This window comes from Neopelma chrysocephalum, unplaced genomic scaffold, assembly GCF_003984885.1.
Source record: "Neopelma chrysocephalum unplaced genomic scaffold, ASM398488v2 Primary Assembly neopelma1_59, whole genome shotgun sequence".
NCBI classification, from domain to species: Eukaryota; Metazoa; Chordata; class Aves; order Passeriformes; family Pipridae; genus Neopelma; species Neopelma chrysocephalum.
The window spans coordinates 30,126,680-30,149,355 of record NW_020897714.1 but is presented as its reverse complement, the minus strand read 5'-3'; the positions used below and the strand labels follow the sequence as shown (position 1 = coordinate 30,149,355).

Below are 22,676 nucleotides of genomic sequence, written 5' to 3'. Positions count from 1 at the left end.
ACAATTTTCTTATTTTCTGCACATTTGAGGCATTACCAATATAGTGACATCCAAAAGGACTGAAGCTGTCTGGGTACATGTGTGCAAAATGCTCACGTTGCATACGAGCAGGAAGACTTTTTAAGGGGGTTTTGGTAAGGCTGTTTTTCATATGATTTGAATAGTTCAAAGGGCTAAGTCATGTTATCAGATCTAAATTGCACTTGGGTAACATCGAGCATGATAGGTAGAAACCAGATAGAGCTACTTCTGTATTATCTTCAATACTGTATAATCTTAATACTGTATAATCTTCAGTATTGTTTGACAGGGCCATAAATGCTGTCAGGTCCGGATGCCTTCAACTACACAAAACATTTTAAAGAATAAAAATGGTACTGGTGTACTTTTATTGGCAAAGGGTTCAGGAAAAAAAATAGCTGGGAGAGAGAACTGCAGCTAACCAGAAAGAGAAGGTAGGAGAGAATAGGTATGGCTGAGCTTGATGTGGACAGGAGAATGAGGGGAAAGCTACTGGTGGATCTGAAAGGGTGATCTTGCATGAGCTGGTGGGGAGAGTCTCAGGTGTGAGAAAGGGACTGGAAGCATCTGCCCAAGGTAGGGGCATGGCTTAACCATTCTTTTCCCTTTCTCTGCCAATCAGAAATCTGGAGGTCTCCTGGCTAGAAAGGGGGTGGACTGATCCCATTTCATTGCCCACAGCATGTGTGCTGCTACCTAGAGAAGCCCACAGCCTGTGTGTGCTGTTGCCTGACGTCTGGGGGAGACCTCTAATGACTCTGGACCTGCTCATGGATAAATAGGCTGGGAGATTTAGCCTTGGGGTCTTGGACACCTCTCCGGGACCTCCAGACAAATTATAATTGTCTTGTATGTCTTTGGGTCTTGCACCTCTCATTACCTCCCTCACATGAGAAAGAACACAAGGTCTTTAATCTTTCAGAAGTGTTGGGCAAAGGGAGAGAGCAGTAGTCAGCAGAAGGAGAGATGTAGCAGCTTTTAAGTGCCTGATTTTCTACCCTCTACTGACCCACTGGCTGTGACCTGCCTATACAGCAGCAAGGAGTGTCAGTCAGCAAAGATCAGCTTTTTTTTAATGTCTTTACTACTAGTACTGATAGTTCAATAGCCCAGACCAGCAAGGGAGTGGTGGAAGAAGTGCTGGAAGGAGGAAGAGAAGGAGAAGTGTGTGTTGAGGGGAAATTACTGTAGAACAAGGAAGAAGTGACAGTTTTCCCCAGCTGGCTCCCAGGCTCCCTGCAGACCGGAATCAGAAGCACATTCCCAGCAGAGCTCGGGTCTCTCTATGCAGACCCATCCTCCTTTTTCCCTCAGAGCAGACAAGACCAGAGGCCCTGTGAGTCCCCGAACACGTGTCAGGTGGCTTGGGGCAAGAGGGTTTGCTGTTCTTTGCACTGCTCACACCAAAACCCGAGACTGAGATGCAAAGCTAAAGTCTACTGATGTTCTCTAAGAGAACTACCTGCATCTTGTCAGCCAGCTAAAAGGGCACCTTCAGGCCAGAGGGAGAACTTCACTTGCTCAACCTCAGAAGACAAACACATGTTTATGAATTTTAAACAGGCTAGGTTTGTTATTCATATTATTTGGTATTTTTTTGTTCATATTGTTTGTTATCTAAAACCAGGATTATCACATTACAGAGCTCAAAACTGAGAGACTAGGAACTGCATTAAAGCCCTACTGTTTGCCACACCTTAATTTATATGTTTATAAAAGAAGGAATGTCTATTACATTATTTGTTCCTTATCAGCAGAAATATACCTAAATGGTAGAACTGGCCTCTGTTCACTAAACAATGAAATACCATAAATCAAATTCAGTGGCCATTTTAGAAATAATTCAAACCAATCAAAATCTTATCAACTCATTTAAAGCCAAACAGGGCCACAATGCCCAGCACAAAAGGCACACCTCTAGACTCATATCTCAAAATTTCATAAGCATTAATTCTGCATTAAGGTGCATGACACTGGCTGGCTGCACCATTTTTCTGCTGCACTTCTCTTTCACATTCCATCAAAAGAGCAACCAAAGTAATTGAAAAATAGCTTGAAGATTTGAGAGTATCTTCATCAGATGAGAGTGATGTAGTCACTGTTTGTTGTGCTGCCTGATAATGAGGGCAGACCTGTGATGTTAAGACTTTCACTGTCAGCAGGATTAATCACTTTACAAGCTTAAAGGAAAGAAATAAACCTAATAACTTTGTAAGATGTTTTGCACACATCATAAATATTCATTTGAAGAGCTCTCTGATTTTAAGAACAAAAGAAAATCCAGATTACATTTACATATATTCATTTCATATATTTATATATTCATTTCCACATTCTAAAGTCATGTCTTTCATATATGTGCATGACTTTTGCATACACATTTAGATAAGTCATGCATATAATTATTTCATTTTACATTCAGCCATCAAGAATTGTTGCAAAGTCACATTTGTGCAGCTGATAACATTTAGTATTTTTATTTCTATGCTAAAAACCCTCTTTTTCTCTCAGTCAGATCTAGTTTTGAAAAATCCAGATCCTGCCACTCATGGATAAACATACTACTCCCAGTAAACTCAGTATTATCTCCTATTTTCTAAAGACAAAACACAGGACTGATCCTGGAGTTACATTCATGCAAAAAAGGAAGAAACATTTTTTAATTAGGTATAAGAATTTGAGGGAAAATGTTGGATACAACTGAAACATGAAGAAATATAAGTCTATATTTTGATATTTCTATTTGCTGTCTGTATTTTATTTTAAAGATCATTTTAGGAATTTGTCTGCAATCCCATATACAGAATAAACTGCATGTTCTTTCTCTTCCATTAACTTTTCTTTTTATCCCTCAACCAGCTACATTTTCCTCTCTTTGTATAAAAATAATAACAGAACACTAGAAGTATAAGAAATAATGATCTGTAAATGCAGGAAATTGAGGGCAATTTTGTGAAAAGCAGCTGGAATTCTAAACATGTATTGCCCAATTTGCTCAATTTTGCATTTAACCTGTCAGTCTTCAAAAGCATTTGCTTTTCGTCAGAAAACAATAAAATAGCTCGTGAAGTTATTACTAGGCTGACAGCATGAGAGAATTTTTAAAAAGTTTGCTGATTAAAGTGCATCTGAAGAAATTATGCACTCAGGAAGGTAATTAAGGTGTTGCTGTGAATAGAAGTTATGGAAGCTGGCTGGCTGTGTGGAAGCCAGTGAGTCGACAAGGAGAATAATAAAGGAAAGAACTAATAGGTAACCCCATATTACATCTTAATCGCACAATTTTTTATGGCAAGATAACTCTGGAGGAAGAGAGACAGCCAATGTGAAATATTAATCCTGGGGACTCAAATGACATCTAGGAGGTCTTAATCTGGATCCATGAATTTAAAGATTGATGTGGGTTTTGGCCCAGTAGTGTTTAAAGGTTTTCAGCCTATTTAATCTGGATTGGATCCTGATCTCTTAATCATGTTAAGACAAGAATAACTATTTCAGCTAAGTTACATCATGGGTTTTATGGTGTTATTGCAAAAAATACAGTATTCCTCAATTACATTCAATTATATAAGGTCTTGGAGGCCTTACCCAACATTTTTAGAGCTGAAAATGATCATTCATTAGTGGTGATGGGGAAGACACCTCCAGTCCACATCAGTTAACTTTTTGGATTTTCTGGTACTCTGCAGGAAAAAAAGTAGTTGATAGTGAAAACAAAAACTAACCTAGATAGAACAGTGGTTGGATTTGGGGTAACTATTCTTTCATTGCTTATTTAGGTGAAATTTTGCATTTAAGACTGACTCGGAAAAATATGATCTTGCAGTGTCAGTCATCCCATCAATATCTTAACTCCATTTATTTTACTGAGGTTTTGCACTTACATTATGTTGCTGTCCACAGAACACTGTATATATCAAGACATCATTCATCAGGTGAAAACACCTGCTTTGGATTTACACAAATGAGGAGTGTGTTTCAACAGTGGCCCTACCACTCAGTTCTGAAATACAGAACCACAGAACAATCCAGGTAGGAAGGAAACTCATGAGAGCATCTGTCTCTGCCCCTGCTCTAAGCACCTAAAATACCAATTTAATCTAAACCTCTCATGGCACAGCTTGAGGCCACTTCCCCTTGTCCTGTCACTTCTTACCTGGGAGAAGAAACCGACACTCACCTTGCTACAACATCCTTTCAGACAGTTGTAGGAAGCAATAAGGTCCCCCTGGACCTCCTTTTCTAAATAGCCCCAGGACCCTCAACTGCTCCTCAAAGGACTTGTGCTCTTCAACAGCTCCATTGCCCTTCTTTGGACATGCTCCAGCCTCTTTGGACATGCTCCAGCCTCTTTGGACATGCTCCAGCCTCTTTGGATATGCTCCAGCCTCTTTGGATATGCTCCAGCCTCTTTGGACATGCTCCAGCAAGTAGTTCCCAGGGTAGTTCTATCCTAGACAGTGCATGCTCTGGAGCATGGGTAGACTGGTTCAAGTCCCGATTCATGCACTCTTTTAGCCCAGAAGGATCCTGATCACACCTGGGGTATCTGAGTGCAGCAGGCTTTTAGCCCCCCTGCTGCCCAAACACACAGACATCCTCCCCTTTTGTCCCTGCTTTGTGCAAGTGTTATGATGGAAATGAATCCCAGGGAGGCTGGAACCCATTCAGTCTTCTGCACTGTATGTTGTAAGTCTTGGTTGTAATGCTTTCTCTTCGGACAATGGTGTGTATGGAAAATTCAGGTGAGATGAAGGATTTTAAGTCATTTATATTTCAGCATCTCCCAGAAAGTGTAGAAAAAACAAGGTGGATTGATTCATGATTGTTCACATTTGGAAAAATCCCTTTTCTATGTTAGCAGTGAGACACAGGTATAACAGTGATAGTAATTATCTCCCAGGAAAGAAATGGCTGAAGTGAACTTCTCTGTTCCTTTGAATGAAGACTTCAAACATGACTAGATGGAAAATATAACTGTGTGCAACAGGCTGTTGACATCTGACCAGGTACAACTGGATGAAACTGTATGGTATGTTAGACTTGTGGTTAGACTACAGGAACTGTGGAGCTATTTGTACCTTTTAGTCTAAGCGAAAATGATATCTCACATGATGGGAAGAAAGAGTCATGAGCTGTGCTCCATCCTAGGAAAAGATCTGGGCAACTGTAAAACATCTGTTTTGAAAGCTTTCTTTCGAACCACAAAAAGGTGTTGGGTTTTTTTTCACTCTGTCCAGTATTGAGTAAAACACTTTGTTGGCAGAGAATCCTGACTTGTTCTTCCCTTGTTCTGAACTACATCTGACTCGAGAGGACAAGTGTGCAGTAGGAATTCTCTTTCCTGTATAAAACAGCTATGCTTAAAGAGTTCATATAACACAAGAACATACTAAAAAAAAAAAAATTATAAGAAGAGAGGTGAAATATAAACTTTGCAGAATATTGCACAGCCACTGAATGATACAAAATCAGAGAACTGGCATGAAACAGGTGTTTCACTTATCCAGTCTGGATCCGGCCTCTGTTTCAATTGCTGTTCCCATTCCAAATGACAGAAAGCTGTTATAAATACCAGATAGGTAAGTTCTATTTGGACTTGGGAATTAATTTGTTTGTCCAGGACTGACTAACAGTTATGGGGAAGGTTGGGCTGTATTGATGCTGGCTGGGAAGGAGTTACCTTTCTTCCTGGTGCTTCCCAGTTCCTCTCTATCATCTTCTGATTTTCCTGTAGCATTTTACAGCTCAAACCTAATAACTTGTGACAGAGAGACCTTAAAGGACCTTGAAATAAGGAACATTAAGATAAGACCTTAAGATAAAATAGGACCTTAAAATAATCTAGGACCTTAAAATAAACTAGGACCAAGGCAACACTCTGCTGGGTGGGAAGGTAGAGATGGAGGGGGGCATCCCAACAATGGGCCTGTGGGGTTTAGCTCTCTGCTGCAGAGGGGAGACTGAAGGTGAGGTTGGGACTGCAGAATGCGTTTGTAACTCACAGTGGTGGTGCTGCCAACAATATCTTGGGCACGAGGAAACAATCCTACCTCTCCACAATGACATAGATAAGATAACAAGTCCTTGATAGTCTGATATGCTATGTCTGTGTTTATCTCAGATTCCTCTCAGCTGCTGTGGAGAGGATATTTAGACACTTCCTCTGACCTTTCCACTGCAGAGAGAAGCCACGCAGCCACCGCATGCTGGGCACTGTCTCACTGCATATGGACACCTACGTTCCTCTTTTCCTTTGTACACTTCCACTGGTTGTGGCCCACAAGCCTTCCCAGAGGTAGCTGTGGCTAGCTGGGTGCTGGATTTAAAGGCAGTGTGTAGACTGACAGGACAGCATCATCCAGTGATGTCCCACACAGTGTAGATCTCTGAAGGACATACATATCAAAAGGCTTTTTTTCTGGAATTTACCTGGCTCCCTACAGAGTACTTTAGCCTTTTGTTGTCTGTATGCTTCAAAATATCAGAAATTTCTATCCAGTTATCCTAGCAAATTTCAAGCCACCAATGAAGTTTCGAGAATCACTTGAAGTGTTTGTGCACCAGCACAAGCTAGTGACTCATCAGTTTTTGTCATTTAATCCTATGCCAATAAGCCTCCACTTCAGCTGTGCCAATAAAGATAAGCAGAGAATAATTCAGGCCTCCATGGCCTCTCCTCTCACCTTGGAGACCTAGGAATGTCCCTAGGCAACCCCACCCTGACACACTTGCCAGGGGGAGGGCCTACCCGGCTGAGCCCTCCTGCATGCACACAGCATCATCTTTTTTAGACCAATGAAGGTTTAAATCCTCATTTGATTCTGTGTTTTGCCACTTCTCCCCCTACCACCCCTTCATGTCTTCATTAAATATGTGTGAACGCCCTGAAGGTGTCATAATGTGCAGGTCAGAAGTTGGAGAGATATCAGTGACCTCAGAGGTGGCAATTGCCTGCCAGCTCTCCAAGGGGCACAGCTCTGGGTCGGTTATGATTACCTGTATCAGCTGTGGATATGGCACAGAATATCCAAAGGCGATGATTTGTTGTGAGAGGGATAAAGGAAGGTCACGGAACTTTACAGTCTGACGTGCCATAAATGCAACATGACTCTGCACATATTGTTGACTTCCTTTAGAGTATTAAACACAGGCACAGGTGCCACAGATTGCAGAGCCTGTGAAGTCAGAGAGTTCTGAAGTCAGAGTTGTTAGCTTGTACTGCTTGATTAGTGTTGAGCTACGGGTTAATGAAGAGAGGCCTCTCTGAAAGCACTGAGACACTGCAACAAAGCCTACCTGGAAGAGAACTGCTGTTGGAAGCATAAAGCAATCCAATGCCAATTCCAGTGAAGCAGTTTTGGCTAAGTCACACTACCTGATAGCTGGGACCAGCTCACAGTACATCGAGGTAGAGTTACTATGAATCTTGATGTGTTGTGAGCTCTACATCCAGCTTGCAACCAGATTTTTTTCAGAACCACATGGAAGCCCAGGGTTAGGTTCCTAAACTGTCAGCATCCAGACACTGAGGTGCCCTAACTTCCCAAACAGTCTGAACACTCATGCTGCATCCAACCATTTTGCAGATTGTCTCCATTAAATAGCTCTTGATCATAAACTTAGATGAGACGCTGCAGTTGTAACATTAAAATAAGTAGGGACTTCACTGAAATCCTTGAAGTGAAATTCTTCAGTTTCCCCAGGTGCATCAGGCAAAGATAAATGCTTTCTCTTTATCATTTAAGAACATGATCAGTTCACCAGACAACCTGGAACTGACAAGTCAGTTCACCTGGAACAACCAAAAATTGGAGCCATTTCAGTTCTTAGCCATCACCCTCTTCCCCACAGTACACTATGATGTCTGCAGTGGGGTGGCAAGACTCCCAAAAAATCTCAGAAGTGGTTTAAAATGGCAGCACATCCCAAAGAGAAAATGACTCAGGGGATGATTCTGGAGGTGGCCCAAGATGTGCACCAAGGTTAGGGTGGGGTCTCAGTGTATGTGTCAGGACCAGCAATCGCATTATCCCTCTCCATGGAATGAGGAGTTGTGGGGCACAGGAAGAGTCACTGCACCAAAGCAGAGAGTAAAAAATACCTATGGATGTGAACAGTTCCATAAGCTGTGGCTGCCCCATCCCTGGAAGTGTTCAAGGCCAGGTTGGATGTGGCTCTGAGCAACCTGGTCTAGTGGAAGGTGTCCCTGCCCACAGCAGGGGCATGGAATGAGTTATCTTTACTGTCCCTTCCAATCCAAACCATTCTGTGATTCTGTGAATGCAAAGGTTGGACGGTGTGATCCCTACAGAAAAGATTGTTGTGTTCAGATCACTGTGGAGGCATGGAAAAGAGACTGGGGCTGTGGAAGGGACTTCACAGCTTACCAGTAACCATGGATTTCCCAGCTGAACTTGGAGATCAGTCTTGCACCCTCTGTAACAGCAGCTATGTTTGATATTCTGCACTGAAATGGTCTTGAAAGATGTTGCTCTGTCATCACTGCTGCAGAGCCTCTGCACAAATTTTACACAGATGCACGAGGACAATCTTTGTGCACATAACTTCTACTAATTTCAGGTATCTGGTCTATTTGGTGGAGAATTGGAGCAATAAAACCTTATGACTGGCCATGTCAATTTTACCTCTCCATTCATTATGACAAGACTGAAATATTTCACAGCTTTAGGACATTTCAAAAAATGATAAATCTGATGCTTGACAGTGTTAGCTAAAAACATTCAGAACCCTGTGCATGTACATCCAAATTTTGACTTGTGTAGCCAACACATATGACTTTGTCTGCATATTTTCCACAATGACACAATATCTTTTAGTATGTGCTGCCAGAGAATGTTGGAAATTATATAATTTTTCTATTTTTTTAATGGTTTTAAATAATTATTTTAATTAATCATAAGTAGTGTGTTAATTCTTAAGTCACTTTTAGCTAGCATTTAGCAAAGTTGTCATAAGCTGCTATTGTGGGAACACAGCTTGGGAAAATTACTGAAACTTTAAGTTTTGACAAACAAACTCTCTTTAACCATTGAACATTAATTTGTTTGCTAAAATGTATAAATAGGTGAAAAAGTTTTGTATCAGAGTCTGTGTGGAGGCCAGAATTATGTCGGACACACACACACACACACACACCTCCTGACTAAGAATAAAGTAATGCCTCACTGATTAACACTAAAAAGGCAGCGTTAGAGGGTTTTAGTTTTCCAGATGATTTCAGACTACTTTGGCAACAGGATGTGTTTGGAGGGGAACAGAGATTGGCCTCAGGATGGTGATCCTGAATTGCAGGTTGCAGGATAGAGGCAGGAACAGAACAGTCAAACTTTTTAAGTCATTTAAAGCAACAGAAAGAAGTTCCTCACCCAGACAAAGATATGGATGGGAGAAGATAAGTCAGACGTGGAGACAGGAGGAGCTGGACTGAAGCAGCCCAGGAGTGCAGAGTCCAACTGCCCAGTCGTATTTTGCTCAAATCATGGAAAACCCCCAAACTCTGGGTTTAGCACTGACTGTTTCACCAGAAAATATCTGTGAGACCTGCTGCTAACATCTGTACTCCATTGATACGGATTGCAGGGCCAGAGACCAAGACAAGGACAGCTTGAGAATCTCCTCAGAACCTGTTGCAGAAATAAGGACATATATACGTATATATCAGGCACTATGTACCAGAATCCTGGTGTGTGTGTATATATTTCCACACCTGGTATATATAAATAGATATATAGAGATACATAGATATAGATACCAGTAAAGAGGAAAATCAATATATAAATAGATATATAGAGATACATAGATATAGATACCGATAAAGAAGCAAATCAAAGTTGCATGGCGAATTTGGCGTGGTCTTCTTTAAACCTGTGTTCCTTTTGGATAATGTAGCTGTAATAATGTGCTTTTTATGGCAATGTAGTTAGCATATTTTTAATAATAGCTTTTTCCTGCAAGATGCTGAATACTCTCTTTTTCCATAAGTTATTGCAATTCAGGATACTGTACCCGCGCAGGGATGGGCCTTATTTTTCAGGTATAGATTGCATTTGAGAAGGAGAAATTTCAACTTCATTCCCCTGGATTGCCATTATACATGCTGAAAAGGTAAGCTAGTACAGAAAGTAATTGATATGAGTTAAAAGAATTGCAATTTTCTTGGCTACTGTGTCGCTTCTGTTTTACACCTTAGCAATTTCTGTTGTGAATGATTAATTCAGCTCCAAATCATTAGATTAGGCAAATGCGCTGACTCAAAATATAACAGGAATGCAGAAGGAAATGAAAGGGAATAGGCATAGTAAATATGTAAAACATTTTACAATAAGATTATTTCTGCCAGGTCAAGGCAATAAAGTTTTACTAGCTTGGACGACACGTATATGGCAGGAATGATGACGGCAAAATAAACCTTGGAATTCTCTGTATTCAGATTAATACAGACAGTCAGAATAACATGGAAACAGGTGTCTTTATGTCTTTGAACATGCTTAGTATACCTGAAGTGACCCAAGTGAAATCTGTTGACAGAGGATAGATTTTTAAGGATTTACACCTTCAGGTATGAAGCAATGGCTTAGGTGTTCAGTCTGGGAGCAAGAGGAAAATGTTGAGCTCCTCAGCACTGAGAGATTCCCGAACTCCTACCTGAGCACCAGTATCCAAGAGTTTCTTGTACCCTCACTGACTCACTTGATTACCTCCTGGAAAGATTCCTCCATCTTCTTTCACCCCTAGTCATAGGGAACATCTCTCTGCAGAATATTTTCCGTGATTTCAACCCCACCTGGCCCTGCGTAACTGGAACTCAGTTTACTGATGGCACAGGGCACATTTTGCAGGTGATAACTTTACAGGCAACACAGGCAAGAAGATCTCTTTGATGGTAGGCTGTCAATATTGCAGATAAAAGAAAGAAGGGGAAAAATCAATTTTATATGGCTGGCTTTTCAGGACATTGCATCAGAAAGAAGTAAGTACAGAAGCTGGTAACTATCCTTACTCCTTGTGAGTAATCCTTACTGCTCAGGTACTTCTTGGAAGTGTATGTCTATTTATTAACTTGTGGGAATATATCTGGTAGTCAGCTCCAATGACCAAACCCAAGTTGTTATTTATGATAAAAAAAAAGAACTGGAACATTGGTAAACTTGGGAAATTCCTGAAAGTCTGCTTCATTTTAAAGCAAGATTTGCACGAAGGTTCTCAAGTTGAAGATACTGAAGGGTCTCAGCTGAATACATTGTAGGAGGCTTTCAGTAGGAATAGTGAAGCCACTTGGTGTTTGAGGAAAATAATCTGAAAAAGAATAAATTAAATTGTGGCCATTGAAAGGAAAATTGAAAATACTAAGCATTGTAAAATGTTTTGATTCAAAACTGAGCTATTTATTTTACTGTGATACATTCACAATGCTTAAGGTCACGTTAAATAAAAATGGACCTTTCAGTTTAAAACATTAATGACAGTTTCCACAGATTAAAACTTTTTCAAAAATACCCCCAGCCATTTGAAACCAGGTAATTAATGGAGAACTGCCTCTTTCCTGAAAGTAGCTTTTATTTTTATGAATCTGCATATTCTGGGGAAAGATTTAAAAGTCTCCAACTATTTCTAGGCATGAAATAAGCAGGATTCAGGCCAAAGTTAAATATCTATTTTAAGTTTGTGACTTTCGCTGTCTATATTTTCTTATGGAGACATATGACATCTTAAAAAATTGTATTACCTCTAAGGGCCTCTGTTTTTAAGATTCCTCAGGCTGAAATTAGAAAATCTTCAAAACACTAGTTGCTTAACTTCACAAGATCCAAGCATTTAGAATTGATTTGAATGTTTGAAATTTCAGGCTGTTGTATATTTGATAAAATGAAACAAAAAATATTTCATTTACATAAAATAAGACATTATTTTTGTATTAATAAAAAGTATTTTAAGATACAGCTTCCAACGAAGTATAACTTACAGCATAATCATATTAAGCCTATTTTAAGCCAACATATAATATTCATTCTTGTCATTTTCCACTATTACTTTTTAACTATCACCTCATAACTTTATCTGGAGAGCCAATAAACGACAAACGACGTGCATTTTTCATGACTCAGCATTGCAGTTATTATTAAGTTGTCTCTAATATGTCAGTTGCCTTTATCAACTACGGGAAAAATCAATATCTGATAGGACTTCACGGCGTGTAGCAAAGTATATAAGCATGAGGTTTGTATTGCTCGGTCTCAATTTGTCACTTCAGACCATCTGACTAAGAAGGGCCTCTTAAATCCTCATCATTTCCTTGTTATCTGATTTGCAGGAATCCAAGACTTAAGCAACCATGTCCAACTCCACTGAGGCAGAACTCATACACATGTTTAAGGGAATTCCCTTTACCACCAGGTCTTCTCCAGAACTTTTAAAATCCTTGGATACTTTTGATGCTAGAGAAGATGATGTCCTTTTGGTTTCCTATCCCAAATCGGGTAAGTTCCAATTTTAAATGTTAGTTGCAGAAAGTCTCAATTGTGTGTTTCATGTTCTCTGCTTAAACTATTTGGGAAATAACTGTGTAGAAGAAACAGAAAAGGATGTTTGAGTGTGTGAATACATTATGCTGTCAGTAAACTTTAAAATTACAAGAAATATGGGTCATTTACCTACATTTTGATTCTGTAATTGAAAATAATCTCAGGTGTTTTCATATTGGAAGGCAAATAAATATTCCTTACTTGTAAGCAACACCTGTACTTGAAAGATTTTCCTGAGGACTTTCTACATTCAATTATGAGCAAGTCAAGAGTTGTATTAAGTTATTTGTATGGCTCTTGGCTGTAGATTTATTAGTTTCTTATCTCCTCTCCACCTGCCTCTCTTGCACAGAGAAGCACACACCAAAGGGGAAGCTTAATCAGTACTTTCCAAATATAAAGACTCAAGTTACTATAAGGAAAAAAACAATCAAACAAAACAAGTTATTCTAAAATAAATGATAAAAATAATATAACCACCTCTCAGCTGACAAGCAGTTTGTCTATTGAGATTGTTTTTGGTACTGTTATTAACACTTCTCATGGAGTTACTTTGTACTTCAGCTATAACCCTAATTTTTCAAGTGTTTGTTTATTTGGAGCCAATGGAATTATTCAGTCATGTAAAGTTTCTTGAATCTGGGGGAGTAGAAGTATCATTTGTTCACTAGCAACCTGTTTCCATATGAAAAATGCATGTCTCATATATCCTCTCGATAACAAATATTTTTTTTCTTGTTTGCTTGTTTTCTTAAAATTACTTTTCTACAGGCACCCACTGGCTTGCAGGAGTTATAGCAAAGCTTTACAATACTCAAGTTACAATAACATCTCCCATTGAATTTGGAGACATTTCCAGACTGGAGGAGCTGAATAACCTCTCATCAAAGAGAATCATTCCAACACACTTAGACTACAACATGTTACCTCCAAATTTTAAGAAAAAGAAATGCAAGGTAAGGTAAAAATTACATAAAAGCTGTAAGATATGCTAAGTGTCTATCAGGAATATGTTTTGTCCTGTTGATCCTTAATAATTTTTGAATGATTTAGAGTTTCCAGAGTTGGTTTGCTGTGAATTTTGGAGACACAGCTGATCAACAGTCAAAGGCAGCATGAGCAGAGACTTGGACTAGGGACTGGGTTCTGCTCCTGCCCCACTGCTCTCTGATTTGTATACCAGGCACCATACAAAATAGAACATCAACACCTTTCAATCATAAATCTCTCATTAGGGATGGAGGGTTTCTCATGGCCTCATTTCCTAGTGTCTTAGAAAATAGTTATCTTGGGTACTTACAGGCTGTACTGGAGTTGAAAGTACTCTGCCCCTCCTGCTGAAGCTTTGTGAAGAACATATAAAGATTTTGGGAGAACAGAAGAGAACTGAAGCGTGGGAGGCAGATTAAGATCACAGTTTTGAGTTCATAGAATCACCTGGGTTGGAAGGGACCTTAAAGATCATCTAGTTCCAACTCCCATGCTGTGGGCAGGGACACCTCCCACTAGACCAGTTCCTCCTATGCTAATGTGGGAGGTCTTTAAAAATAAGCTCTGAGTCTCAGATCTTTTATTGAAAGTCTAAAATTTCAGGATAACTCCGATACAGACTTTTGGGACAAAGCAAATTTGAATGAAAAGCCAAAATTTAAGTTTTGCAGCTGTCCTGTGAATGTTAATAAGTAAATGTTTTCATACATGAGATGTATGAGATAGTAAACTGACTCATGAGTTAAAGTTAACCCAGGCTCTTTCATAAAACGTAAACATTACTCAGCTGTGGCACCTCTTTCCACATGGAATTGCTTACTAACCACTACGGACTCCTGCCTAAGAAGAGACAAATACATTTCTAATTTAATGGCATGGTCACTGAAGGAGGAGTCCTAAAGGAAAGGGGTTTGACACTGCCAACTGCCTGTGAGAATGCTATATTTACACACAGAGCTTCTCTAAAACAAAGGAAGGATGTTATCATTAATAAATATATCATCTTCATTTACAGATGATCTACATCAGCAGAAATCCAAAAGACACTGCTGTTTCCATGTATCATTACTACAGAGATAACCCAAACCTTCCCACTGTAGATACCTGGACTGCTTTCTTTGACTTGTTCTTAAAAGGGAATGGTAAGAATAAACTTTTTCTCCTTGCATTTTACATTGGCTTATTATGCACAGAAAGAGTTAAGAAATGTGAACTGTGTGAAAACTCCTTATTGAACTCCTTATTCATATGGCATTAGCTGGGGGGACTGGGAGTGTCAGGATAAATTCTAATGCCAAACTAAACAAGAGTGAATAATAGGATGCCCTCTTCAGCCCTGCAATGAGACATTTTGATAAGCAGCTGCATCATTTCAGCTTGAGTGCTCTTTGCAGGTTCTTGCTGTTCTTTACACACCTGTTAAAAAACCTATTCTCCCAGAAAAGACACTGATTTCTTTTCTTTGCATGAACACTCTGCAACCCCTGACCGTTTGTCGATTCCAACGTGGATTTGCCCTGTGTCAAAAGTTTTCCAGCCTTGACTTGTGAACCTCAGTAACAGAGTGCTTCCCCCCAATAATTCACGTGTAAGCTATGATAGGGGAGGTATGTGTACACAGCTTCTCCAAGCAGATGCAGGGTAGCTGAGCTGGCTACAGCCCACCTCTGTCCTGGGCGGGGCGGGTGCTCTCTTACAAGGAGCTCAGCCCAAATGCAGGAAAAGGGCATGGGAGGGCACAGTCTACCAGGCTGCACCAACAGTCTAGTGTCTTCCCCAGTCTTGAAGCCAGCCCAGGGCAGCCCTTCAAAGGAGTCTGGACATGTTCTTAAAGCCCTTCTGCACACACTCTGCCTGATGTGTTGTCTTAGTAGCAGGGTCCAAAGACCAAGGACAGGAGGGAGATTTTTATGAGTGGTGGGATGGAAGTTAACAACAGGACCTTGTTCACTTTATCCACTCCCATTTTTAGTGTTTTATTACTCCTTTGAGGAGTAACATGTCACCCTAGTGATGATAACAACAATAATGATTGATCAGCTTGAAAACTTTGAAAGAAAAGTGCCACTGCAGTCATCATGGGCTCACATCAGAGCTCCAGAAGTCAATTTGCTCACTGCCTTCTCTGGGCTTGGGCTCAGATCTTGTGTTCCTAGATCAGAGCAGGCCTAAGGCGTGAGCTTCAGTGATTTGCAGTATCTTGGCTTGTTTAGTATGAACTCCGAACATACAATAGTGAAAAAAAAGAAAAGAGGATTGTATTCAGGGCAAAGTTGGATGGGGCTTTGAGCAACCTGGTCTAGTGGAAGATGCCTGTGCCTATGGTGGGGGGGTTGGAACTAAATGATCTTTAAAGTCCCTTCCAACCCAAATAATTCTGTGATTTTATGATTAAATTATAAAAGCATTTACGTGCAAATTATTAGCCACCTTCTGAGTGCTTGCCCATGGCATAAACAGACAACTACATTTGTTACATCAGAAATTTAGGTAAGAGGTGATATGGGGGGAAAGGTCATTTTCACTTCTAATTTCACTCTGAACGTCATTTTCACTTCTAATAAAAACATAGGACTGTTGTGCTGCTTGATTCAAACCCTGCAGTACTCTTGCATAATATCAGCTCAGAACAAGGGTTAGGGCACAGAGGGACAACTGTGTTGCCATCCTTGGAGTCTCCAAGGCTGTATGCTGTACTGCTGAATCCAAGAGGGTTATGCTATTGTTGGCCACATGCCCAGGGTAGTTGACCAGGAGAGCAGGGTCTAATTGCACACCGTGGAGCACATGCGCCTTGCACTCAGAGACTGCTTTATGTGCTGGAGAGGGCTACAGACTGGAGCATTCAGCTTAATTATAAGTATTAGTTATAATTAATGCTTAATTATAACTCACAGTTTGCAACCAAAATGTTGGTCATTACAAGATTATACTGTTGTGGTGGTGCTTATAAAAGCAAAGTCACAGTCTGGGAGAACACTGGCCATGATTGCTCTGTCCAGGCCTCTTCTCATTGCCCTACAAAGAGGCTTTCATCTCCCCTTTCAGCTGGAAAGGTCAGAATGTTGTTTTGTAAAAGAAAGATGAAGTTTAGCTGTCCTCCCATGGTCCAGGAAAAGGAGCATTCAGGCACAACAAGCACAGTGACTCAGTTATAAACCGTTTTATCTGTGTCGTTGGCTGAATGATGTATTTGCATAAGTTCTTTACATAATCCTTCTTTGGTGTTTAAAAATTATACAAATTCCCTTCTGCTGAGACAAAAGAGAGCTGACAACAGTGTGGTCCATTTAAGAGAGTCCTTATTTCATTTCCTGGTGAAGTGATTGTATTTCTACCTGTGACCACAGACATGCAGTCATTTGCTGAGATGCTCAGATCTTGTTAGGTGGGTACATTTTCCTTCATTACTGGCCTTTCCTTAGATTTGGAGTCTGTTTCTACTACAGAATTATATCTCAGAATAGTCTCTGATATGAAAACAAATGCCAACAAGAATGGTAACCTCTTTGGATGTCACTTTTGTAAGTTTGCGTCACTTGGCACAAAGAATTGCATTTGTTTAAGAGGGATATGGGGTACATATTATGAAGGGATCATTCCCCTAAATGTGTGAGGTACCATCACAGTTCTTTATGAATAAAGTTTATCTGAATGACTTTTATATGGGTTTTCTTTTCAGTTGTCTGTGGATCCTGGTTTGATCATTTCCTAAGTTGGGAAGAACACGAAGATGACAAAAACATCCTATTTTTGTTCTATGAAGACATGAAGAAGGTAAATATGCTCTCTGCACTTGGTTCAGAACGCATTACTTGTAAATTAGCATCATTAAATATCAAAGAGGAAATTATAATGAAAAAGGAGAAAGAAGGAAAATGTGAATGTATGTCTTTGGGCATATTTTGTATTTGCATAGAATTTTATATTAGTGAACTAATTCTGACTGCACAAGTTATATAAATATCAAATCCTGTGAGAGTTACATTTCTTACATGCAGGAATGGGACTCATATTACATAATTTTCTCCAGGCTACAAGGGAGAATTTTAAGTTCCTCTTTCTTGGTCCTAGGGAAAGACCAACCAAGGACATCTGTTGAGGGCCACACATTAACTTGCTATGTCTGACATTTTCAGTGAAATTTTAAAAAAGTGATGTAAGACAACAGAACTACTCACAGTCTTGTGGTGCTTGTATTCCCAATAAACAAGAAAATTAAAGACTGAAAGGGTAGGAAAACAGTTTGGTGAAAGGAAATTATGCAGACACTGCTTTGCTGTTCTTAAAAAAAAAAAAAAAAAAAAAAAGTAAAAGACCTTAGCTTTCAAAGAATGAATTTTTGAGTGAATAGAAAACACTCTAGTGTTTCTATTAAAATAGGTTTGTTCATTTTTTGGGAACAAAAAAATTCCAAGATGAGGAATATAAACAAACTATTTTGTATTCTGAGTCACTTGTTAGATCTCTAGATACATCACCTCCACTGAAATAAGCTACTTACACAGAAGCTGAGCTTTGAGTATTTCTCTATTCCTAGTGAAATAATTCTGAGAGACAGGAGAACATTTTATCTGAACTGGGAGTAAAATTGGGAATATAACTGTGTTTGGTATGACATACTCAGTATTTATTCACTTCTGTGAGTATGGGTATGAGGGGAATCAGGTTTACTGCACCTGTCATCTGCACAGTCCAATTACATACTTGGCTTGCTTGAAAGCAAATAAATGTGTGACAAACTTGTTATGTAATAAAAAGGATCCTTTTCAAATTAGCTAAAAGTCTGATAATCGGCTCAGAAATATAAAAGCTTTCTTTTTCTTGTACCTCAGGATCTCCCTAAGGTTGTAAAGGAAATTGCTTTGTTCTTGAGTTTAAACGTCAATGACAAAGATATCCAAGACATCTGCAGTAAATCCTCCTTCTCAGAGATGAAAAATGACACAGAAAAGGAGAACAGTGATCCCAGTCACACTGTGTGTGCCCTGACATCCAACAGGAAGCTGATTTTCCGAAAAGGTAAGTTCCTTTCTTCTTAACACAGCAGAAGGAGTGGAAACCCAGGCAGAGGCCAAGGGCCTGGTCTTTCCCAGAGTGTAGTGGTGCTTGGGTCAGCCCTAGGATGCAACAACAGGATTCTTCAATTTGAAGCCCCCTTAAAAATCACTTTCTTTCTAAGTTCTCTGTCTGCAAATGCAGACTTATATTAGAGAAGCACAGAGGAGCTAGAACAACAGCCTGACTAATATTGCTCCAAGGAGTGGGAGCTGTTGAGCTAAAAGGAAAGGTTTGCTCAGCATTATTCTTTATCTATGGGGTTTTTTATCTAAAAGTTGACCACCTCAGTCTTTTACAACGTCTCCTCTGACACCACCTGCAAAAGTCACTTAGTTTACTAGAAAAATAAAGAGCAAGACACATTCCTTCTGAATAAGACTGCTCTTATCACCTCCTATCTTAAGGAAATATTCCTGAGAAAGGAATATGCTGACAATGACAACAACAAAAGAATGGTCACAGGTAGCCTCCAGACCCCGAGCAAGCTGGAATCCACGGAAAATCTTCCACAGTGTTTAGTTCAGATGTGACTTTAAGATATCTGCAGGAGCTGTTTTCTTGCTTCTGACGTTTCAGAAGCTTCCTCAGGTTTGGATAATAAGTAAAACCAAATCCATCATGTTTACATGGATTTTGATTATATTTATTTACTTAATTTTTGAACAATAATTGACAGTTTAAAACCAAGAGTTGTTTCAATTAATAAATAGGGAAATGGTACCTTCTGTTATTTCAGAATGTTTTTACCAATGAGCTGAAACAAATGCCAAAATACAATCTGTCATTAAAAAAAAAAAAAGAAAAAAAAACAGATATGTTTTTCTAAGTCAGTGAACTTTGATGAAGATATGTTGAAAATTTTGAAAAATTCCAACAGTTTCACTTACAGGGGCATGTAGTAATAGGACAAGGGGGAACAGCTTTAAACTGAAAGAGGGTAGGGAAGAAATTCTTGACAGTAGGAGTAATGAGGCACTGGAACAGGTCCCTTCCAACCCAAACCACGATCTATGATTCTATGATTTCCTCTACTGACTGTGAAAAAACCCAGGCAGAGACCTTTAACTACATACAACTAAGGCATGGCAAGATGCTTCCCTGCCGAGATGACCAGGAGCTCTAATTTCACCTTGGAAACCTTCTGCTCTTCATCCACCACTTTTGTTGGCACTAATCCACTCCGAGGCTGAGGGTTTAACAGCCTTTATGGATGACAACACAGCTGCTTCCTCCAGAGTCTTGCCAGATCAGTAAAGCAACTCACAGTCATGACCTACCACAGAGACTATGGTTAATAATCTGTGCCAACTCCAACATTAACAAAACTGGGCTGCCTTTGAATAATTTTTTGCTTCAAATATTACTAGCTTCACTGTTCTTTCTGTTCCTGCTCTCCTAGGTGCTGTCGGTGATTGGAAGAACCATTTCACTCCAAAGCAGAATAGGAGGTTTGAGGAGATATTTAATGAGAAAATGAAACTCAGCAAGATGGCAAAATGTTTCATCTATGAAGTTTGACTCCATGTGAAGAACAATATGCAGTTATCAACAAACGTACACAGAGTGACTGGTGGGAAATTCTGAATGGGCACTCCTCCCATTTAGTTTGTAATGCTTCCAATAGATAGGACTGTAAACATGAGATTTTGAGGAGAGAAAAATTCTGACACAGTGACAGACCTGAACTCAGTTCTCAGCAGGCAGATGTTTATGGTTTTACAGAGTCAGATGTCAGACCTATTTTTTGACAACAAAATTTACTTCATCTTTTTTTTTTTGTTTTGCTCCAAGGGGATATGAACAGACTTCTTAGATCTGAATTAGGAATTTTACCCATGATATTATGGGAAAAAAAAGGTACCTGTAAGAAACAAGATAGAAAAAGTCTTTAAAAACTTCATAAGAAAATGACAAAAATTCTGTCTTCTGTAATACACCATGATTTATGAACTGCCTATCTTACTGGACACTGTTATTGACACCGAAGTTGAAAACTGCAGCTGTGTATTTGACAATCCATAGTGAAGTCTGTTTACAAAAATGTTTCTTTTTTTTTTTTACAATATGTAGTTCTTTGATGTAACTTATTTCTGGGTTAGATACCATATAGTGTTTGTGTTCTAAATGCAACTGATATAAATCCAAGTAAATTTCTGCAGCATATGTTGGGCAACTATAAAAGTGTTTTTTTCCATTTGACTTTCTTTCTGCAAAATGTCTGTTTCCAGTGTTTTGATGAGAACCATTTTGCTTCACAGTCCTTGTGCAATAGAACTCAACAGCTCCACCGTGGTAAACAAACCACAACTCAGAGACAGCTTAATCCAAACACGACTTATTTATTTACCCTGCCCTGATAAGGTAGACTTTCCAATAATCAGCTGTCTGTGTTCACATCCGAGGGACTGTTCTAGGAAATCAGTGAAGATTTTTCTTCTGATTTATTCCATGATGTGTTTTTTGTGTCCTCACCTTTGCTTTGAAGGCTGGCTTTAAGGACTCTTCTCCCCAGACTAGTTTTCCCCAACCATACAGTTATGAGGCTGAAAAGCTGAGGTATTGCCTTATTTAGTGAAATACTAATCTCTCTCCAGCCACACACTTCACACTTGCCACACAGTCCTTTCATTTCATACCTGGCCTGTGCAAGATGACATCAATACCTACTGATTTTGCATCTGCATATCCGGTACTGAAGTTACGTATTGGAGAGACCAAGAGAAAAGCCTGTTTGACCACAGTCCCTTGCCATTTACAATTCAACACAGGGGAGATGCTGCCCTTAGCACTGCCTTTTGCAGATGACCCACTTGGAAATCAGAATTTAGATATGTTACTTTGCTCTTCTGACATTAAAATCATTCTCTCTCCCTCCAAAATGCCACAGACCACTGTTGCCCTCCTTTCAGTGTTATTATTCCAGTGTTAATAAATGGCAAGAAATCAGCTAATGAAGATGCTTGAACATTTTACTGGAAGACTTATTTTTTTCTGGCCCTCTGAGTTTGGAAAAAAGCCAACAGGTCCTTGGGCAAATGAAGTTTGCAAGCGAGTTTAACTGCATTAAGACTGGTGTAAGCAGTATCTACATGTATATGCACAATATGAAAGTGTGTGTGAAGGGACAGGATAAGGACATGCCTCATGGATCAAAACTACAGGGTAGCAGGTCCATCCTGCACAGGCACAGCCTGGTGCAGCTGCAGAGAGCTATGTCAGAGGTCCAGAAACCCAGGCTGGGCGCTGTTCCTAAAGGGTGGGGGCATGTGATGCTATTGGCAACCAGGGTTTTCCAGCAATTGCTACATCTACCATTTCTTTCATCCTCTTTTCTCTGGCTCTCCTCACTGTGCTGCTATTCCCTCTCTCCTTCCTATGACTGTAACAGAGGGATTCAAATGGAATGTTTCAAAGAATCGTCAGTCTAGTTCCACAAATCATTCTGGCAGGTTGTGGAGATGTTAAAGAACTTTCAAAACTTCCATAGTAAGATGTTGTAAAAATGTCTCCTCCCCTCTCAGTTTCTCTTTCTTTTTTCCTATGGCAGTTAAAATGTTTGCGGAGGATGACATTTCAGCACTACAAAATATAAAAGCACTGATCCAAAATGTACCTAGAGCACAGCAATACTAGGTTTGGAAGAAATAAAGCCCTGTGCAATCTCTGTTACATGGAAATGCTTACAATACTGCTTTCTTACTCTGGTAACATATTTTCCCTTCCTGAGTCAGGGCTCTTCTCAAGATTGATTTAAGTAGAAAGAACAGGATTAAACATTTACTCCATCAGAGCTGAGACGTGGGGCTTCTACCTGCTCTTGTTGAAGTTACCCTGCTTTGCTTGCTACCCAGGCTTATCAGACCTTTGGGTCAGATAAAAAGAAAGTAGAGCATTTGGAGGGCCAGAACTCTTGCGAGAGGAGCCCACGAATTCCAGGCCTTGCTTTATGAACCTCTTCCCTGAAAACATCACACAATTATCTCCTAAAGTAGCCCTCGGAGAAGAAAAGGTGCTCAGGTAAACAACCCAGCAACCTGAATTCAAGTCATATTAGTTCTG

General features: G+C 39.7%; 1 protein-coding gene and 2 long non-coding RNA genes across 4 annotated transcripts; 1 reads left to right on the top strand and 2 right to left on the bottom strand.

Annotated features, from left to right (window-relative positions):
- Positions 1 to 1,635: 1,635 nt before the first annotated feature.
- Positions 1,636 to 4,360, bottom strand: LOC113966312. Its single transcript, XR_003533774.1, has 3 exons — positions 4,202 to 4,360; positions 3,610 to 3,704; positions 1,636 to 2,153 (listed from the first exon to the last, which is right to left on the bottom strand). It is a non-coding gene; the product is annotated as an uncharacterized LOC113966312 (long non-coding RNA).
- Positions 4,361 to 8,417: 4,057 nt separating this feature from the next.
- On the bottom strand, positions 8,418 to 13,994 carry LOC113966311. 2 transcript variants are annotated; one of them, XR_003533772.1, is made up of 3 exons: positions 13,867 to 13,994; positions 9,411 to 9,668; positions 8,418 to 8,540 (listed from the first exon to the last, which is right to left on the bottom strand). It is a non-coding gene; the product is annotated as an uncharacterized LOC113966311 (long non-coding RNA). The 2 variants fall into 2 exon arrangements; XR_003533773.1 differs by lacking the exon at positions 13,867 to 13,994 and adding an exon at positions 10,829 to 10,905.
- On the top strand, positions 12,275 to 20,762 carry LOC113966310 (sulfotransferase 6B1-like). The gene is made up of 7 exons (XM_027680855.1): positions 12,275 to 12,521; positions 13,338 to 13,522; positions 14,572 to 14,698; positions 17,239 to 17,333; positions 18,392 to 18,578; positions 20,017 to 20,171; positions 20,409 to 20,762. The coding sequence occupies exons 1-6, from the start codon at positions 12,377 to 12,379 to the stop codon at positions 20,133 to 20,135; spliced, it is 858 nt and encodes a 285-aa protein (XP_027536656.1). The 5' UTR covers positions 12,275 to 12,376; the 3' UTR covers positions 20,136 to 20,171; positions 20,409 to 20,762.
- The last annotated feature ends 1,914 nt before the right edge of the window (positions 20,763 to 22,676 follow it).